At 32.8% G+C, this 13,187-nt stretch overlaps 1 protein-coding gene across 1 annotated transcript; it reads left to right on the top strand.

Moving 5' to 3' along the window:
• The first annotated feature begins 4,029 nt into the window (after positions 1-4,029).
• LOAG_18450 (hypothetical protein) lies at positions 4,030-12,386 on the top strand. Its single transcript, XM_020451110.1, has 19 exons — positions 4,030-4,238; positions 4,639-4,895; positions 5,095-5,181; positions 5,362-5,600; positions 5,870-6,048; positions 6,318-6,497; positions 6,577-6,690; positions 7,059-7,244; positions 7,625-7,735; positions 8,028-8,153; positions 8,281-8,386; positions 8,815-8,886; positions 9,175-9,281; positions 9,597-9,733; positions 9,952-10,068; positions 10,413-10,583; positions 10,825-10,926; positions 11,216-11,325; positions 11,696-12,386. Exons 1-19 carry the CDS (start codon positions 4,133-4,135, stop codon positions 11,892-11,894), a joined length of 2,706 nt encoding a protein of 901 aa, XP_020305135.1. The 5' UTR covers positions 4,030-4,132; the 3' UTR covers positions 11,895-12,386.
• The last annotated feature ends 801 nt before the right edge of the window (positions 12,387-13,187 follow it).

Below are 13,187 nucleotides of genomic sequence, written 5' to 3'. Positions count from 1 at the left end.
ATATATATATATATATATATATATATATATATATATATATATATATATATATATATATATATATATATATATGATTGAGCAGTATCCTGCCCTTTTTTTGTCATCGAGAGATTAGAGGTGAAGTTGAAAGATGAAATGTACTAGAAATATTTCATAGAGGTAAAATTGTGAAATAGTTGTAAAAAATTTATCCTTCTAAAGTATTTCTTTTGTTGATATGCAAAATTTTGCATATCAACAATTATGATTACTACCACTAATGTTTGGTATGAAGTTAAAAAAAAAGGAAAGAAAAATCATTGAAATAAGTAATTACAGGATATTACAGGAGTAATTACAGGAAAAGATGACAGAGAATTAATTTTTATTGTGACAAATTTTCAAGAATTCAATGTTGGCATTAAATTTGTATAACCTTTCACTTCTCTTTTTTTTCATCGTTTTTCAGAATGGTAAAATTTATTCCCTCGAATAATAACATTTATTCATTTATAACAATAGAAAATTTATCCCTCTGAAATTTATAAGATGAAAATGATAATGCCATAATGTAGAACTCTCTTGAAATTATAGAAATCATATTGGTCACTAATGTCGAACTCTCTTAAAATTATAGAAATCGCATTGGTCAGTAATGTAAAACTCTTTTAAATCGCACTGGTCAATAATGTAGAACTCTATTAAAATTATAGAAATCATACTGGTCAGTAATGTAGAACTCTCTTAAATCGTACTGGTCAATAATGTAGAATTCTCTTTAAATTATAGAAATCGTGTTGGTCAGTAATGTAGAACTCTGTTAAAATTATAGAAATCATGGAAAAAAAGAATTATAGAAGTATTGAATAGTAATATAAGTCAATTTTAGTTAAATAACAGTGTGAGCAAGAAAAAAAAAAATCAGCAGTGGTCAAATTAGATGTCTTTGTCTAGCACATATTGGATAATTATCTTTTCAGTCATTCCTTTTTTTTTGTCATTCCATAATCTTATAGAACTTTGGTCATTCTTTGGTCATTTATGGTCATTGCTTCTCGTTCCATTCTAGTTTCAACGATATTCATTCATTCATGAAAGAAAGAAAAATTTCAACAAGGAATAGTTTAATTAATCATCCATAAAAAAAAAATCATTCATTAAAAAATTAGGCCAATATGTAATATAATTTTTAAACATGAGACATTAATGAGAGGAATGTTTGTAATTAGTTTACAATAAAATTAATGAATAATCAATTTAATTGTTGACATTTTATCATTTCAACAACAATTAAATATATATATATATACATATGTGAACTGGTCGTACCAGTCCCGGCATATCATAGTACAACATCTAAAGGAAATATTTAAATTCCTCAATCAATATCAATCGATATTTGGCTATATATAAAACTATCCAATAGTTTTATATCATTTAATCTAAACCAATTTCAAATGATATTTCCTTTACCCTCAATGTCAGTCAATCACCTTTTCTTCATTCCTCTTCCTAAATTTCATTTCCATTTTACCCTTCTTCTTTATTCCTACCACTGCTACAACATACCATGACATCTAACATAAACTATCATCATTATTATCATCATCATCATCATCATCATCATTATTATTATTATTATTATTATTATTATTACTATTATTATTATTATTATTATTATTATTATTATTATTATTATTATTATTATTATTATTATTATTATTATTATTATTATCGTTGCCATTATTCCATTCGATCAGCTTTTTCCAATTACCTTATTTCTTTAAAGTTTACCGAACATTGTGGTACTCCCTTCGTTTGAAATTTCTGTTTATCGAAAGCATTTGACTCTATTTCCTCTTTTTCCTTTTCCTTCTCTTTTTCTTTCTTCCCATTCTCATTCTTCCACCCTCTTACTCCTCCATTCTTTCCGTCTCTCTTTACCGGAATCATATCAAACCGAAAAATGAAATGATTGATAGAGTAATAGAGTTCATGTTGCAGAGAGAATAAGAGAAAGTTATCATCATCATCACCATCATCAGTCCGGTAACTCTTTCACCGCCAGTTTGTCCGTTCAATTTCACATATTGTATCAAATTCATTCTCCCATTACTACCACCGAATGTTCGTGTATGTATGTATGTATGTGTGTGTGTGTGTGTGTGTATGTGTGTGTGCGTGTATGTGTCTGTATGTCTGTGCGTGTATGTGTATGTGTACATGTATATGTATCCGGTTCTCTTCCTCTCTTCCCTCTTTCAATTTCGAAATCCGCCTTTAAAATTTTTCATTTCAAATCAGCTAATCACCTCAGTCTTTGTTACCCTTTTCAATTTAAGCAGACAATAAGAGAAAGCTTTTAGGGTTGGAGATACTTACATTCCATTTCATTCCATTCCATTCCGCTTTATGGTTTCCTGATGGCAAAAAAAAAAAAAAATGACGATAAAAAGGATTCAATCATTTACATTTCTTAGTAACTAATCCATTCCGATTGAATCTTCTTTTAGAAATGTTTTATCAAGACAAAACCGGAACTTAAAACTTTTTTTTTCCTGATGAAATAGAGATTTTGTATCGTTAGATTTTGCAACTTTATTATTTCATAATGTACCCAAATTAGGAAGACGTGGTAATTTTTAGTTTAGTATCATACCATTTGGTAATCTGATTGACGAGTTGAAAGTTAAATTAATTACTGAAAGTGATTGAATTGAAATTATTCCAGTTTAAGATAGAAATCTCAAGAAGGTGTCAAGTGAAGAAATTAAGAGATGTAAAGAAGGAGATAGGAAGTGGATGGAAGATTTCCCATAGTTTCTAATTTAGATCATTAGCTATTTGATAGGATAGGAATAATCAAATTTGCAAACAAATCTTTATGACAAATAGATTTGGAGAATGGGACAAAAGTGATAGTAAAAAGATAGGAAAGGAAAAATTAAAATGACATGAAGCATTTTACTATCAGTAAAACTTCTCCCTTGTTTAATTAACTGAACCAATTTGATTTATTTATCAATTCGTACATTTGTACTTATAAGGTAAGAATAATATCAGACGTTTTGTGTTATTCATCGTCCTTTTGTCGACTTATCTTTCAAATGTCATTCATCATTGCTCGAAAAAAAAAAAGAAAAAACTTGCAGCACAAATTTAGATGATAATTTCTGGTATAAGATACTGCTTAATGATATCATCTTTACTGATTAAAAATTTCTTAGCTTCAAATTCTCACATTCTTTTCATTTTGAGGCTCACAACTGTTGTAAGGTGTAAGTATTTGCGCTAGGCGCACTAGGCAGAGTTACTGGGAGGGGTGGTTGATGAGAGAGAGATTGTACTACAAATGAAAAAGATGATGGGAGGTTGGAAATATTTGTAGGAAGGACAGTTCTTGCAGTGGTAGGTGATCAAAGATGTTTCTCAAAAGATGTTACAATTGAGGAGACAGTAGAAAGCGATAGGAATTGTGAGAAGCAGCACATTATGATGGATTAAGAAGAATATTTCCAAAGCTCTCATGACTAATTAGGACACAAGCTGGTGACACAAATCGATGGTTTTTCTTTTTACTAGTTTCACTATTTTACATTTGCGCCATGCTCATTTGTTCTGTACTTGATGATGCTAACATACACGACTTGTGTATGTATAAGAGAAAAGAGAATGATTGATTTTTCTGTGAAACAGTTTATTATTCTATCATTCAGTTTTCATTTTTTTTGTTTTTATTTTTTTTCAAAATTCTGGTCTGCTGTAACCGAAAAGTTAATGTATAATTTTTCAACAGTTATTTAAATTGCGATATTTAGTGAAGTAATTCGTTCCTATCATTTCATTTCATTTTATTATACTTATCATTAAAGATTTTTTTTTTTTGTTCCGTTTTCCTCCGTAACAACGAATTATTAATCAATGAGTTAACCTATAATTATTTAATCGCTGAATTTGTAGCTAGGAAGAGATAGATGTTAACATAGCCGCTAGCCGTTTTGTTGGCTTAATTACATGCCAAATAATTATGCTATTAATCCAGTAATTTGTTTGCAGCATAAATTTATTGAAGAGTGCACTACAGGCAGCTATCCTAGTTAAAGTGCAATGTATCACAGTGCAGTATCGAAATTCTACAAATTAAAGTGAAGAAATGGCAAATATGACATCCACTTTAGACGATCAACAAGAACGCCACTATATTGGTAATCTTCTATGTGAAGAGGATGTTTTCGGACAGACAAATGGTCGCACTATCGGTATGTTATTGGTTGGATTACTACGTTTAATAAGACTTGGATTACTACGTTTAATAAGAACTCTTACAAGATTTGGAAATCTTGCCCTTTCTTTTCAAAATTTTGCAATTTCTGACGTTGTAATGTATAAAAGTTTTATGAAACTTTCTTTTCTTGAGTGATCCTTTAACCTTTCCTTAGAGTACAAAAGGAATGGAAATAAGTGTATCACATTTATGAAATTATGCTACAACACAATGAAATGTGAAGTAAGGTCTATCATTTCAAATTAATCCTTTGAAATGGTAGGTCTTATTTCATATCATTTTCGATAACACTGAAGTCCGTGACTGTTCATATATAATTGTAGTTACCATTTGTTATTATTGACCTGCTTGTTGCTAAATATTTGAATTTTCAGAGACGAATGGAAACGGTAATGTATTGTCTGGAAATGTGTTACCAACTTCAGGTCCAATTGGTCCAACCCCAAACCGTACCTTCTGGCCAGAACCACCACCACCATATAGTCCATGCTCCATTGCCCCGCCACACTGGGCATCATCTGGTCAAGTTCCAGGATTAATGGCTCCACCACCAGTTGCTGTACCTTATGGTCAAACACCCACTGCAACAGCTGTAACGCGTACTGATTTTTATCAGTCGTCTTTTGGGGGGGTTCGTTTTTTCTCATGTACATCCAGTTTTTTTGAATTTTGTAAATTTTGTTTTTGTGATTGGTAGTTGATTTTTTTCATATGAAATGATTCACTTTTAAGACAGAGCTGAGCTTGTATGGCATCAAAATGAATCTTATGTTGCTTTTAAAAATATAAACACACTTGCTGCTTAACTTTTCAAATATCAATTTCTTAAGCATGACGAATGGGATAATATACCAGGCGCAACCATCGATGCATACATGTCAACTGGAATGCCGTACTCCTCTCACCGAACGGTATCGGTACGGTAGCTTGTAATTTTTTTACTGCTGTAATCATTGTTTCATTGATGTTTGCTTCCTGCTTATGAATCGTGCTTAGAGTTTATCTAAATATTTTGGTTATTAGTATCAGATCTCTCCATTTTATCAGATTGTTTTCAGTCATAAACTAGTTTGTTGAATGAAATTAGTCTTTTCCAGGTTTTGAAATCACTTATGGCACCCAATAGTACTTTGGATACAATGCAGCAACATCATTATCAAAACATGTACCGTCACCACCAGCAACATCTTGGAAGCTCTCCAGTTGATCCACGGATTTTTGCAGCTCCTCCACCACGTGTTTATTCTAGCGTCGATGAAAGTGGCCTGGTGCATATTGATTCATATTTGCCCCCGCATCTGCCACCTAAGGGAATTAAAAAAACAAGTAATCCGATGTAAGTGTCATTTCTTCATGTGTACCCTTAGAATGTGTTTTATGTGGTTCTGATTCCTGTAGTGATGGTCGCTCTGTCAAGTACCCTACTCACCACTGTGGATATAAAGGAAAGTGTCCTGGTAGCTCCAGACATATCTTAAAGTATTGATTAATATGGGGGAAGTATAATGGCTTCAAATTATTTGACGTCACATGCAGGTTCTTGAAGTTATCTCTTTCCGTTTCAGTCATATCCTGCTTTCCAAAACTGAGAAGTAAATGTTTTAGTAACGATGTTCCTTCAACTGTGTTTTTACCGGAAGTGACCAAAGATGCAGTTCTACCACTGAGTAAAAGTTATCGAGATGCAGCTTCCAAGAAACAGCATGTCATGTCAAGTTCATCGCTTTCTTCTCTAATACCAAATCCACCAGCGTCTGTTCGTCATACTTCATCTTTTTTTTCAGGTATCAAGATATTTTCATGTTGCTTAAACGGGTTTAAAAGATTGACGTCCTTCCTATGAATGTACTGTACGAAGTGTTTTAATGATCTCTTTTTCGCGAAACTCTGCAGGCTTATATTTTCATTAGGTGTTGCATTGGGCAGACGGAAAATTAGTGGGATGGTTAGCAATTTCAAGCAGTAAATCAAATGTTTGGAATAATCAGTCTTTCTTATTTGCTAAATCAAGTCAGAATTAATGGTTTATTGCTGGTCAAATCACGTAACTTAGGAGGAAAAGATGGTGACAATCAAACTTCAAAAAGTATAACATCAACAAACGGCATAAATAGTAATCGCCAATCGATTGATGAAGCCTCAGTTGTGCCGATGTCCGGTATCGTGAGTGATGTACACAATGAGCAGAATGAAGGAATTATCCATCCTAAAAGCAATATCGCAACAAAGAAAAGTAAAATTATTTTCTAACAGGAGGAATGCGGATTTTTTTTATTTATTTTTTTTGAGAAATAATTAAAATTTGTCAACAGGTTGTGGTGGTCATGGGAAGAAAAAAGCCGATTATGAATTCCAGAAAATCACTCATAAGAAAAACAAAGGTGCCAAGAGCAATAAAAATGATCAAGTGATCACTGATGAAGATGGTGAGCTCTTCATGAATGTGATTGCCACATTATGCATTAATAATGCAGTTTTCCTGATAAATGATTTAGTTTGTATTCAAAAGCTTATTTCAATTACATTTACACTGTAATGTACATCTCAAAACATGGGAAAGTTTTTCTTCTTTATTACTAATAGTAGGTTGTATATCGGGCCTAATGATTTAAGACGAATCCTTTTGAGTATTTGTAGACTTCGTCTATCCCCATTTAAGTAAAATTTAATTACGCATACAAAAATCCCAAACTATGACAGATTTTGTTTCTGGAGGTTAATTTAATACGTCATTTGTAGTTCTAACTATATCACAACGAAATAAAATATATCAGTCGTTGTTTGGTCATTGTAGGACTAACCGGTAATCAAGCCGTAGATGCTTCCAGTCGTTTTGATGTTTTACAATCTCTTGGGACGCAGGCCACAAATACAGTTCTACGTCGCGTTACACGTCGATCACTGTCTTCAGTGGTTGTTCACCACGAACCATCAGTGGATGTAGTTACATCGAAAACAAAAAGTAGTGACGTCTCATTGGGTTTGTTATTTTCGCATTTTTATTTTCATTATTAAAGCATAACTTTCAATATGGCTTTGTTAGTTCTAATTGTGATTTGTGTTCCCGGTTTCGCAGGACGAAGTGCCCCATTCTTGACTATTTTTCCATTCCGAGGGAATTAATGAAAATTTAAGTGACAATCAACAGGGTTCCTTCGATGCTTAATGACAATTGCAGACCAGCAATGATTGAAATCCGGAATGGCAAATCATTCATGTTTAATTGGGCATCATTATTATTAGCTTTTTTTTTCTTTGCCGGCAAATAATAAACTTGAAACACTTTGACAGCGATATGGTTGAACTGTCAATTCGGGCTGCATTACATTTGTCTACTTATATACCTGTATTTATTTGTAGAAAGTACGGAAAAGGTTGATGAAAATGACAGCACATTAACTGAAAATAAAATCAAGGAATTTAATCAAAATGGAATTAAACCATCAGGCTTCTGTTCAACTCAGCGTAATGGTAAGTTATTAGGGAAAGTTTGATTAATCTCGAAAATCTCTGATCTCTTTTAAAAAGCTTTCTACAGGTTATGCGAAATAATCATTGCCGTATGAGCCTTCTTGCACATTTTGGAAATTGATCCGTAATTGTCCATACCACTAAGTCCGTTATAACCAAATTCACTTTAGTGCTGGTATCTACAAAGTCTTCTTATAAGTTTCGGTAGTAGATCTTCAAACTGTTGTGCGGAGTGCACCCATTTTGTTTACTTGCTGTAAAAAGGATTTAGACGATTTTTGTTTTTTTGCAGTATTCAAAAAAATGATTGGTGCTCGTCGTGAGCTGAACGCACAAGCACCAACTGATTCTGCGAGAGGCAATCGGAAACAGCGTAATTCCATTAAAAAACGTCAGAATAGCGTAGCTGACTACTTAAGTATGATTTGAAATTTGTCACTCATATGAAAAGTCTTCATTTCTGAAAAAGAAAAGTCTTCATTTCTGAGCTGCTGATCCCTTGATTCTGTCTTATGATTTCACATTGCTTCGTTACATTGTTTTAGATATTATGGTAACGCTCGTATTTTCCATCATCAAGCATGCTCTTCAATGGATTATGGATCTTGTGTGGGATATATCATTGCAGCTATGGGATATTACCCTTTATATGTACGTAATAACTCATAAGTAAAAAGCCTCATTGTAAATTCTCTTGTATTTGGTCTCACCATTGTATAATACTTCAATTTTCAATTTTTCGGTTAAAACAGAGAACCAGATTGACCAAATAATAGCTGTCGGAAAAGATTTTATGACGGATTTGTCAATTTAAAATTTGTGACACTTGAAGACTGAAGAATTTTTGAATTGAGCATTTACATTTAAGAGAACTAAAACTGCTTAACTGTGATTAATTTGCTGCCGCAATTTAAAACACTTTGCGAATACGCATCTTGCAGTGGGAAAGGAAAAGTAGAAAGAGTAATGCAAGAAATGGAAAAAAAAGGTTTAGTTATTTAGAAAATCACACTCAGATGTTAATATTCTTCTGAAGAATTTTTCTATAAATTAGAATTAACTTAAAATTTATCTTCCAGAATTGTGGCTGGTTACACCAGCATTGTCTTCAATTGCCAACGGTGCTGGTATTCCATGTTAGATGCGCAACGGTAATTTTTTTGCTCATAGCGTTGTTGTTTGCATTTCACTCTTTGCTGAGATTTTTTTCGTTTTAATTAATTTCTTTATTGACCTTGCATGTTTATGGGTCACAAATGATTAATTTTAAACTCGTAACTTCGTTTCAGATTTTACTTTGCATATTTACAAGGTAAATAGCCTTAGAAAATAATGCAAAGACGTAGAGATCTCAGATGTTTAAATCCTAATGCAATTTTTTCAATTTAAAACAGCTTGTTGGTTCGATACAAATCCATAATATTTGATTCTTTAAACAGAAAATGTTGGGAAAATATTCGATTGTTCAATATAAAAAGAATGTGGATGAATCAAAAAAAGACTGTTGAGTGGGGTCTAAATGAAAATATTCAGTTGCCGGTAACAGGTGAACTTCACACCGTTCATGTTTTTTATTAAATCATGATTACTTGCCGATAGTTATCGCTTTCATCTGTATACTTCTAGTTTCCTAAGCTTTATATATTTTACTTGACTTTCTGGTTCGATCTTTGTTTTTTAGAACAAGCTCCTAAAATCAGAAGGGTATTGAATCTTTATCTTATTTTAAAAATATGATGTTGTTGAAAAGTTTCTTGCACGTTGAATCTTTGTATTATCCCAAAAGTGTAGCATTATTGGAGAATTTTCTCTGAAAATTTCTCTACTTTTTCTTTTTACATTATTTAATAATCAGTTTAAGGAGAAGAAGCAATGGAACGAATTTTGAAATGTCGTGGACGTGATGCGTATATGGTACTGGGTTTAAGGGCTGACTGTAAGGATGACGATATTAAACGATATTATAAAAAGCAAGCTGTTCTGGTGCATCCTGATAAGGTTTCATTTTTCACCTTCGTATTCTCTGTGTAGATCGAATACATCTACAAATTCGTTGTGGTGTGCTTTTGTTGAATTTAATTCTGTTGAAATGTAGAGTTAAATTTAACTTGTGACAATGACAATCGTTATTATTGAATTTCTGAAGGATGAATTTTGAATTTTGACTGAAGGATTCTATTTTTGTATTAGAAGAAACATGATCAGTAATTTTACAGAACCATTTAAGTGGAGCAGATGAAGCTTTCAAGATTCTTTCGAGAGCATTTGATGCGATTGGTGCACCCGATGTTCGGAACAAATATAATATCGCCAATCTGCATAAAAATCCACTGGTAAAGATTATTACTGCTTTGAAATTATTTGCCGTGTCATTTCTTTTTTCAGTACGAGGGTGATCTTCCACTAGCTTTGCTGTCGATGTATCCACATAATAATTAGCTCTTCTGAATTCCACATTTGGCTTAGGGGATGATAAAAAGCTCATCTTATCATTTGTTTCGGGAACATAAGAGATTTTTTGTCATCTTGAAGTTAATCGCATAATGTAATGAAAAGCTTAACACTCTGAGCTACATCATTTTTCTGTAAGTAGAAGTTATGGGAATTGTTATTGGATTTATAAGTTTGAACGCTGTATCCTTAGAATTATCTTTTAATTTATTCTAATCTTTTACAGCACAAGGAAATGGAAGAGTTATGGGAGCGCTTGCGTGAAAAGATGAACGAAGCTCGGAATGCGATGTACTGCGATTGTGGTAATAAGCACACACGTATACCAGTAGAAAGTATTCGAGCTTCAGAAGCTCGTTACTGCAAAAAGTGCAAACTCCGTCATCCTGCAAAACATGTATGGTTTTCTCTACCTTTTGGTTATTCTCTGACACCGTTACTGGTAGAGTCGAACGAATAGTTTTAATAGCTAACATTGCGAACGTTTTTGAGTAAAATATATGATTATATAAAATATATGGAGTGCATTCATCAGGAAGTAGTGCAGATTTCTATATGGTCTACTGATTTTAGTTATTCATGCGCTTGCTTTTAATGTATATATGGAATGAATACACTTGGAGACTGTTATATTACAGAACGATATTTGGGCAGAAACTCGTTTCGGTGGCTTTATTTGGATTTATTATGCATGTTTAGATGGTGTTGTCTACGATATTACACAATGGGCTACGTGTTCGGTACTTTTTTTCTTTTGTTTAGCTCATCCAAATCATGAAATGTCAAATAAATAAGAAACTTCTGCTCTAAAATTTTAACGTAAGATTTAATTAAGCTAATCTGGTTGAACTATTTTCCCGTAATAGTTGGTTATGGCAAGAGTAGAGTTTAGAGGATCTAGTCCGAGAATTAAAGAAAAGAAAGGATGAAAAATACCGTGATTTTCATTTATTCTTGGAAAGATTAGTTGATACTGATCTTAGTAATTGTAAGTAATGCAATGTGTGGTTTTTATAACATCTTATTCAGAGTAATCACTTGAAGCATATGAAAGCCAACAGCCATATGGTGCAATATCGTTTAGTGACAACAACCGGAGCATCAGTAAACAAAAATCCGTTGAAGCAAACTAAAGCTGGGTATATTCTTTTCAAGTAATTTTTTAGATTTAATATTCTTCGAGATGAAATAGATGTTGATCAGAAGGAAGTAAATATTATGTAAGGGTTGAAGAGAATGAGGAACACTTTTGCATGTTAATTGATTGAATTAAGGGTGAAAACTAATGTCGCAAGTGTGTAGTAATGATTAGCAGTGTTACTTTCAAATGCTTATAATAAGGAAAACAAATTGACTCTACTATTCATTACTTATTCTGTTATGAAACGAAACCAGAAAAACGAGAGGTGCGGTCGCACGTCCAGTACATGGAAGTCGTCACATCTTGTTCAGTCATTTGTTTTTTGTCTTTTCTTGTTCCTACTAGTTGACAAGAGAGCCTCCTTACAGACATGAAAGACATGAGTATGATGACTTGTGCTCTTATAATCGAGGAGGACCAGACGATGATGGATGTACTTGTTCGGTGTCGCTTGGTTACGGTGGTCCGGCTGCAGCATCACAACAAGCATCCTATCGCCCACCGGATAGGAATCCATTAAACGGTGATCGACCGCGTCGTGCTGGAAGACGTCGGAGACAGCGCTGAAACAGCTAATTAACTAAATTCAGAAATTCGGTTATTGATGATTACATTGCTCTGCATTGAATTTTCCTTATACACATCTCCTTAGTAATCATGCAGTTCAGTTCTTTAAAAATTGGTTCTTTTAAATTTGTTAGTGGTAACACAGTGAAGCTTACAGATCTCAAGCTTGTAAGGTCCAGAAAAGACCTTTAAATAGAAAGAATGCTCCATGGCTTGAGTTGGTTTTCTGTTGTTTCGCAGATATCCTCTTGAAGCTCTCAGACTACACGGAAGTATTTTAGAAACTTGACTACAGTAATTAGCAAAGCTGTCTGGTGTTCTGTGGACTCTCTTCAAGAATATCTAGCATAAAAATTGGTCCACGTCTACCTTATTTTGACTTGAAATATCATTTTATAGACTGAAACACAGTGTTACCTCATACCACATATATCCTTCTGAAGTGTTTGCGAAGCAAGTTAGTAATTCATAACTTAGTTCTGTTGCATGCTTTAAAATTTAACAAGTTTTGGAAATGGATTCAACAAAATGTGAAGATTATGGGAAACATCATTGCAAATAATGTATTTTGAAGGACTTTGATTCGATCACTCCCACAAAATGCCTTTGTTTTGTTTGTGCTGACATCAAAAAAATTAACTTTTTTTTTGTTGTGTTGTTCAATATTTTTCAATAAAATTAATCTGTTTATGAATGCAGAATAAGTGCATAAGAGTTTAAATGATACAAAAAAAAAGCGCTGATCGATGATTACGTTCTAACACGTTATAAATAAGTCAGGTTTCTAAAAGGGAGTTAAGCACGAAATTGCTGGGGCGTTCCATCTTATCTTTTTATCTGATTCTTGATGTTTATCTTAACTTACCAAGGAATACATCTACCCTTAATCATTTATCAAATCTCAAAAATTATCTCCCAGCACTATTGCAACATATTGGAAACTATACAGTACACAACCAATATATTAGGAAAAATGACATTTATGTAGTTTGAGATTTGAAGCAATAAGTAGGTCTTCAGGATTATTAAACACTCGGAGATTGATTTCTTATCAGATGAAAATATTACAAAGATATTTGCATAATATTCGAAGTATAATTGAAATCAAAGTATTGTCCAATTAATTTTGGACATATGATATGTGAAGAATGTTTCTCTGCTAATCTCAAACTTACTTTACTAGTACAGTATTTGTTCTTATCAATTTGAATCATTGCGACGATTATACAGCAATTAACTTAATTGAACTTGTATAAGTAATGAAGTAATACAGTTCAGATATATTTTGTCCCT

This window comes from Loa loa (genome assembly GCF_000183805.2).
Source record: "Loa loa unplaced genomic scaffold supercont3.317, whole genome shotgun sequence".
In the NCBI taxonomy this organism is placed as follows: Eukaryota; Metazoa; Nematoda; class Chromadorea; order Rhabditida; family Onchocercidae; genus Loa; species Loa loa.
The sequence above is the reverse complement of the archived record's forward strand: the minus strand, read 5'-3'. Positions and strand labels throughout refer to the sequence as shown.